This window comes from Berghia stephanieae, chromosome 3 (genome assembly GCF_034508935.2).
Source record: "Berghia stephanieae isolate SIO BIC M18660-M18661 chromosome 3, UCSD_Bste_1.3, whole genome shotgun sequence".
NCBI lineage: Eukaryota > Metazoa > Mollusca > Gastropoda > Nudibranchia > Aeolidiidae > Berghia > Berghia stephanieae.
In genome coordinates, this window is record NC_088362.1 from 73,056,011 (window position 1) to 73,064,610 (window position 8,600).

Below are 8,600 nucleotides of genomic sequence, written 5' to 3' on the forward strand. Positions count from 1 at the left end.
TCACAGATATTGCACAAAAGAGATTAATAGTAACTTGTGTGGAACAGGTCCAAATTTTTAAAAATGCAAAGAAAAGTTATAAAGTCATTAGGAGTGATAGGGTTTTGACACGATGCCTCATAACTCCATGACTCAGAAAATGGAATTACTGACCCATATATTAAAGTCTGTGGATTACCATGTGTAGTATCTATTATAAAAATCTGAAAAGGTTTATATGAAACAGTATCAGACAAAACAGACAGAAAGATACAAGAAAAAAAATCATCTAAAAAATCTTAATTATGGATCGGACCTGATTACTGGTCAGATGTGCTACCATTTCACAACATAGATTACCTGATAGTCGGGACAATTTAATTATAAAGTGTGGTTTTATGTTGTAGTTTCTAATACGATTCCACTTTAAACCCTCTTATGCATCATAACAAACACTGAACACAAATGTGTTCGTAGTGTCTGTTATGTGTCCATTTCTGATTTGTATTTCCACTCGATCTTCGCATGGCCAAATTTCTCTCTCTCCATATATGCAACAATCTGTTATTATATCGTGTTGAATCAAATGAATTTTAAGTTGCAAAATTCAGGAATGGGAATGAAATCTTTTTTCCTTTTCTTTTTTTTGGATATTAAAACGCTTATTCTCCTCATCAAAACTAGATCTTTTCTGGAGATCTGATTGGCTATAAATTCAATTTCTTACATCTGCATCACACCATTTGGAGACAGTGGGTCATATATAAATGGCAAAGTCCCCCTCTGATCAAATTAAAGTAGAGACAACGCTTTTGAGAGAAATGAAAAAAAAAACTAAATAACTTCTGTTTACTATGCTGGTGATTGAAATAAAGTGGATGTACTAACTTCTTTAATAAAAATGATGATGTTTAGTCATCCTCAATATATGGATAGCTGGAGGGGTGGTTGTACTTGGGTTGTAACTAAATATGATAAAAATGCCCCATCTGGTGCTTAGACAGTCGGCGTTGGGCTTCGATAATGTATATGAATAATAAAAAAATAATTTATCCTCACACTAACCCAGATTATAGATATTTCCTACTTTTTAACAGACTGGTGCCTCTTTTCAAATTGGGAACAACCCTTTAGAAGCTGCTTACAGAGCTGACGTTATTATTACAGATTCTTGGTTTAGAGCAGGACAGGGTGAGGAGAGAGAAAAAAGGCTAAATGATTTTCAAGGTTATCAGGTGAACAGAAAGGTATGTTTGATATTCACAGTGAGTCTTTCATACGACTGTCATATTTTAAAAACACAAAATAGTATCATTGAATGGCATGTAAAAAGTTATATTGATATTAATTTTAGGAAAACATTTCTAACAAGAAGTGTCACACTAGATGAAATGTTTCAAGACAAAATATCTCATTTCCAATTTTTTCATTATTGTTACAGAAAACAATTGGAATAAGACCCTTTTAATCCTCTTCAAACCTGTATTGTTTTTTCTTATATATTAATTCTTTTTTTTTCGGAACGTAAAGACCTCACGATTTGAATGAGAAAAAAATGAATATTTATATAGCTCAATAGCAACTAAACATGCTCAAATTGCTTTACAAAGGGTCCTCAGCCAACAGCAACACGTTTACTTGTAGTATGAGTCATGATGTCTCTAAAGTAATATTACAATCTTTTTATTTTTGACAGTGACAACGCTGTTAACACCAGGCACTCATTTTACACCTGAGTACAGTGAAAGAATGTGAATAAAGAGTCTTTCAATGACTCAAATTTGTGCCGCAAAAAGCGGGATTTGAACCCAGGTCCTACTGGTCTGAAGGCAAATGTCATACCACAAGACTACAAAGCTGCAGACGAAGTCTATATGTAATATAACAAGCCATCACAATTATACATGTAAGGGACAAATTAAAAATCAGCTGTAGAATGACATATATCAGTGATGAAATGTTCATCATATCAGTCATGATTGATAATCATGAGAATAATTTTTATTGTCCAGGATGTCCAGCAAGGTCGTAAAGTCTTTTTAAAAAGCTGTAAATTTGACCTCTTGGTCATAAATTGGTGGTCATTTTGCTTCCCCACTGATGTTGGGAGACTCCTCTAACCAAGTATCTGGGGTGCTCTGACCCCATGTGAACTAACCACAAGATTAGACCATTGCTAACATCAGCATGGACACCCCCTCCCCCCATACGCATACAATACCCCCCCCCCCCTTCCTTTTTTTTTAGCATCTGCTGCGCCTTTACCTCTGGAGATGCCACTTCTACTACTACTACTACTACTACTACTACTACTACTACTACTACTACTACTACTACTACTACTACTACTACTACTACTACTACTACTATTACAACTACTACTACTACTATTACAACAACAACTACTACTACTATACTACTACTACTACTACTAACTACTACTACTACTACTACTACTACTACTACTACTACTACTATTACAACAACTACTACTACTACTACTACTACTACTACTACTACTACTACTACTACTACTACTACTACTACTACTACTATTACTATCAGTACAATTACTAAGAGTGACATCAAAAATCTGGTTCATTGGAAGTGTAAAACCACTCTTCTGGAGGACTGAATACATACTTTGTGTAAATGATCTTCTGGTTTCAGAGTGATGGCATCGTATTTTCTAGTCTGAATATATGCTGGTTGTCAATAAAAATCATCAATCTTTGCTCTTTTACATGTGGTTACATTCACACTTCCAACGATTTTGGAACTGGAAAAGTATAAAGTATTGTGACGTCAAACGACCTTTGTTCCCTTTTTATAGACAGTGTCATCACACTTTTTAAGCCCTGTTATGGCCACCACATTTTTACACTATCCTCAAAACAAGCGGTAATAAATTCATTTGTTTTAGACAACTGGAGGGAAGGGGGGGGGGGGTGCAACTCAGCAATTATAAACAATTTATGTACTCATAAACAAGTAACTAACTCATCTTGATTTTCATCTGTTACTGTCTTATGATACAAATGACCTAAGTAAAAGTAACAACAGAGTTGGCGGACTTTTAGTCAGATAAGAGTGAAATATTTGCTGATGGCTTGATACTTGAGGAAGTGCTGAGAAATGTTTCTCAATTGTGTTCTGAAATTTCTTGGATTTCAGATGTTGAAAGAGGCAGGAGGGAATTGGGTTTTCATGCACTGCCTGCCTCATTCAGAGGAAGAAGTGAAGGATGATGTGTTTTATGGTGAAGAATCTTTAGTGTGGCAGATGTCTGAAAACAGAATTTGGACAATCATGGTAAGTGTTTTCGTTTAGATACTTAAACAAGTTGAGAATGGTTGTTGTAACTATTCATCTTTTTCACAAACATTATTTTTTAACTAAGAAACACCATTTCAAATTTATGGTTTGCCCATTACTAAGCATTAACCAATCAAACTATTTCCCGCCATTTACACCGTTTCGTCCCCTTGACTATATATTTCCTGTATGAAAAGGCCTGAGATACCACCTAAGAACATGTCAATAGCTACCACAAGAGACAATTTAATTTATGAATAGTTAAAATGAATCTTTCTTACTATATTCATAAAGCATTCTGATAGTCATGGAAAACACTTTTTAAATTTTGACAATCCAAACATAAATAAGAAAATGAGAGCAAATTCATTTTTCAAGTTTCGATTTTTTTTGCTTGCCAATTCATGTAGGAAAATGTTCCAACTTTTACGTCATATAACTAAACACCAAAAATATTTATCATACTTGTGAAACACATTTTAAAGCACAGTGACTATGACTAGATAGAAAAAAAGATAAGATTTGAACCATACACACATTTTATCCTAAATCTACAGTCTGCTGAAATTCCCCCATCCCCCAAAACACTTGCGAAAGTAAATGTTTTGGCCTCCATCATGACGAAATAGTATATTCCCTATACTTAACATAATGATCATACTAAACGGCATGTATTTCACTTCAACAGGTAGAGAGTGCTCCAAGGAAAAGGTCCAATCTTTTTCAGACATTTTCTTTAAATGGTTTTTTCAAAATAAAGAAGTTAACTTGCAGTTACAACAAGCCATTAAATTATGTGATAAACTGTGAATCCTTTAATTTATATGACAACATTCCGCTGAGATCTAGTTCTTCTCTGATTCAAATGTGAATTATTGCTCACACATTTTCAGCGGATTTCTTGGGTAACGAGGTTTTATTTTACAAATGAAAAATAATACCAGTAGTTTTGTCCTGGACTTTTCTTCCTTTGAGTGATTTCTATAAAGTTTTTTAATTACATTGTTTAAAATAAAGTGTAGTATATTCAAGTTTTAGTTTTTGGCTTGAAAGTGTGTATCAAGACTGTTTGCGTTCTTTTAATGTTTCAATCCTCAAAAATTAAGGCCCAAATTAGTTACTGAAATTTTCAATTGCTTCACTTTGGGTCCTTATTACTTTATTGTTTTTATGTTATTCAGCTTTTATTCATTATTTTCTTTTTTTTTGTGAGATGAGGATCTGTAAATAGCTTTTTTGGTTAATACAACTGGTTGCACTTATTTGATTGTCAATTTTTATTTTTATTTTTTCCTTCCCCTCTCAGTCATTGATATTGAATCAACTACAAGTATATACGCCAAACATATCCATGCCAAAATATGTACGAGGATGATGCATTTTGTGGTGGATATAAGTATGACAGGAGTATTGATGAGCGTAATGGGATATCATCTCCAATTGGCGTACTATAACAGGACTTAAAGCAAGCAAACCAATAGTTATTATAGTGTGTGATTAACTTAACTAGCGACATAGAAATACGACTTTCATGTCTGGTTATGCTTGACTAAAATTTATAAGTCATGACAGACTTTAAAATACTGATATCCGCTGTCCATTCTAGATCAAGCAAATCGGACTGTTTACATGGAGTGAGTATAAAGATAGTGATAATGTGTAGCCCTTTTTGCTGGCAAGTCTAAAAAACGCTAATTGTTTTCTCTCTGATTTACAACTATTGTAAACCCACCAGAAGTTGCTTTTTATTTTATTTTTCTATTCTAGGTTTATCAATATATTAGTTTACATTCGTTTTATTTTTGGTAGCTCCATGAATTAATCTGTTGAGTAGCTTTATTGTTTTAAAAAATATTTATTGTAAGCAGATTTATTATATTCGAGATCTTTTTTTATGTATTAAACTTTCTCAGCAATTTACTCTCAGATTCTTATACATTGCAACACACATTCAACTAACAACAAGTGATAGCTGGAAAAGTTCGTCAAATCTGTGTTTCAACAAATACATGAACACAACTGTACGACAAGAGAAACAAATTGTAATGCAGTCTACTGTATAAGTATAGAAGGAACAAAATTTACGTCACTCAGCTCTTTGTTTTGTTTTTGCCAGCCATTTTTATGAGTAGTTCTCACTAAATTCTATTAATCCGACTATAAACGTTTAAGGATACTCATAGTTTTGTGCATTGATACGTTGGTGGTGGATGTTGTAAGTATTTTGGATAAACTCACAGCATCAATATGATCCCATTGTTTGCGCTTCCTGGTCCCATTGAATCGTGCATTTTTGGTGGATAATACTGAATATCATTCACTGCTAATTTACTCACTTAAACAAAACACACACCACCACACCATACTGCACGGCACGTGTGATAACATGGTAGGATGTGGAGGAAGTGGTAAGAATGGAGGGGTGGGAGGGAATGCAATTTTCTACATATGCATACCCTTTGTAAAGCTTTTGCCTGCTATTCGGTGCTTGTCACAGGCGATTGATAAATAAGTATGGCGTTGTCAAATGTTGCAATGCAATTCCTTATATTTATATAGTGTGTCAACACATTGTAATAAATACTCACAAATTGTGGGTCTGATTGTTTCAGGTCAGATGCCTGAGACTGACCAAAAAATGTCACATTACAAGATGGTAATTCCAAGTTTTTAATAAATGAAAAGCGAATTGTAGTTAGTGGTGCTCAAGTAATAACTGATTCCATTGGTTAAGGTATTGAATACAACTCACAACAATCAACCTTTTTATCGCTATGATTTATGACTTGATTTTTTAAAGTCAGTTTCAGGCTATAAGTTCACGAAGGCAACGGCACCACACAACTAGCTCTGCTCTCTCTCTATGTGTGGCCAGTTTGTTAGTCCGAATCCTCAGTTTAGTTCATTGAGGAGGCTGTGAAAATTTTTACTAAGACGATGAAGGCCATGATTTGAGAATTCTGTCCTTGATCGATGAACGTGTGTTGCACTGTATCTCAGGCAATCTTGCATTCATCATTAATGCAAAGAGGATTTTTAAGATAAATTTATTTGATAATTGTGTGTGATTGTGAATGCGAAACATAGTTTATATTAACCAGTTAACTGCCATACTCTGGAAAAACATGTACAGTTGGACAAAAGAATTGTGCTTCAAACATCGCGAAGTCCCATGTTGTAGAGTTTTTGCCAGGATGAGGGTTATTTAAATCGATTGATATTTGAAGGACGAGTTTTTTTGGCCAACTTTTTAAATACAAGTTTTTCCAAAGTATGGTAGTAAACTGTTTAAAATATGCTTATAAAATGTCTATACCATAAGTATACCATATTAGCATGAAAACAAAAATCAAAGTCCTGGATTGCTATGTACTGTCTGTGCTGCTATATGGTTGTGAGAGCTGGACCATAAACAAGACCATGGTTAAAAGACTGGAGGCAGTGGAAATGTGGTTTTACAGAAGAATGATGAGGGTGTCATGGATGGAAAGGAAAAGAAATGAAGAAATTTTAGAAATGGCAAACAGAAAAAGATCACTGATAACAAAAATCATCAAACGCCAAATGGAATTTTTAGGACACATTATCCGCCACCCTGGTTTGGAAATACTCGCCTTGACTGGAAAGATGAATGGAAAAAGAATGAGAGGAAGACAAAGAATAACGTGTTTGAAAGGGATAAGAACTTGGACAGATGAAGCTGAGAAAGGTGGCGCTGCTTTAATAGAATTGGCAAGAGATAGATCAGCTTGGCGGAAGATGACCTCCGACGTCTGCTTCAGATATGGAACTACATGAGATGAGATACCATAAGTAACTTTCAGAATTTTGTTGCAGAATATAATTTTGTTTTTGGATTGGTAAAAAAAAAAAAAATTATCATAGATCCATAATTTCAAATTGATGTAAATAAAATTAGCCAACTCGCCAACAAACTTTCATAGTGTTTTTGTGTTGACCTCATAACCTCAAGAAGTCGTGAGAGGGACTCATCATACACCTTTTTTTTTTTTTTGAGTGGTGAAAAGTGTCAATTGTAGAGTGTCCCTTTCGTGGCCAGGCAGAATTGCTGTAACATTCGGGGTCCTGAGTTCAACTCCCCATCATTGCAAAAAGTTCTTATTCTCTATTGTCTTCTGGCACTTCTAAACTCACTTTATTTCTTCTTATTTCAACAAAAGTGCCTTCTCCTCTAACTTTCCTTTTAATCACATTGAACGAGAAGCTGATAATTTCCCTTAAATCATTTTAAATTGCTAAAAATTGAATATGGAAAGAACAGCCAAAGTAGGTCTGTCGCAATGACAGTTTTGTGTCACTGGGTCAGTTGGAGGAAGGTTATGCGAGGGAAACAGATTTCTTTCCAACAGGGATTGTTGATATTGTTTTTTTTTTCAAATAATAAACGAATAAAACCCAAAAAGTACACACTGTGTTTGGTATCAAACTCATGTTAAATTGGACACAGGTCACGAGTTTGGCATTAAGAAAACAAAATTTGTCACTTTTTTGCATTTTCTTTTCAACATCCCCTTTCAGTCCAACGGCCTCTGGTAAAAATATTAAGCATATAAAATATCCTTGAAACCTTCATCTCGACCAAAGAAAATTCACCCTACACTATGGGTTTTTTGGGCTTGAATCGCGCCTCAGTCCTGCTGAAGGCCGGGACTCGTAGTATAGGGCCCCTGTTCGAGTTTTGGGAGATTATATTTTTTGTCTTGTAAATCATCTCTCTGTTTTACACTGTATTATTTTTGTTTTACATATGTATGATTGTAAACATCTGAGTGTGTTCCTCTTCGTGAGGTCATGTACTTTTCTCAGGATGAGACATTTAGGCGATTCAAATTAAGTACACTGATAGTGTACTCTTGGAATCTACACCCGTTCTCTATTTGAACTATTACCCCATTGTCTTCCTTTTTCTTGGGTACTTTAAATCATTCCAAGACAAAGACAGAAAGCAACTCGGAAAACAGATATGTTGTTTGTTTTAAAGGGTTTTACGGCACTTGCAACACATTTAGGTTATATCAGCACCAGTAAAAAGGAACAAAATGGGATAGTAAAAAGTTATAGAATTACAATTAAAGCACCCAAGAAAAAGTCAGACGTGGGGGAACTGGGAACAAATAGGGATCAGATGTAGATTCCAAGAGCATACCACCAATGCACTTAGTTTGAGATCACCTATGTCTCATCTGGACACAAGCAGAACAAAGAGGAATACACTCAAATGCTTACATTATACATTAAAAATAACAACTATAATAATACATAACAGAGAGATGATTTACAAGGAA

The 8,600-nt window shown here is 34.5% G+C and overlaps 1 protein-coding gene across 6 annotated transcripts in view; it reads left to right on the forward strand.

Moving 5' to 3' along the window:
* The window catches only part of LOC144968401 (ornithine transcarbamylase, mitochondrial-like), a 126,975-nt gene extending 119,746 nt beyond the window's left edge, over positions 1-7,229 (forward strand). For 4 of the 6 annotated variants that reach the window (XM_078906706.1, XM_078906710.1, XM_078906707.1 and 1 more), the window contains 3 exons: positions 1,077-1,226; positions 3,154-3,291; positions 4,601-7,229. In XM_078906706.1, the coding sequence (XP_078762832.1) occupies positions 1,077-1,226; positions 3,154-3,291; positions 4,601-4,669 (357 nt within the window). In that variant the 3' untranslated portion in view covers positions 4,670-7,229. The remainder of the gene's footprint in view (positions 1-1,076; positions 1,227-3,153; positions 3,292-4,600) is intronic. The other 2 variants (XR_013644580.1, XR_013644581.1) reach the window with 1 other exon arrangement.
* The last annotated feature ends 1,371 nt before the right edge of the window (positions 7,230-8,600 follow it).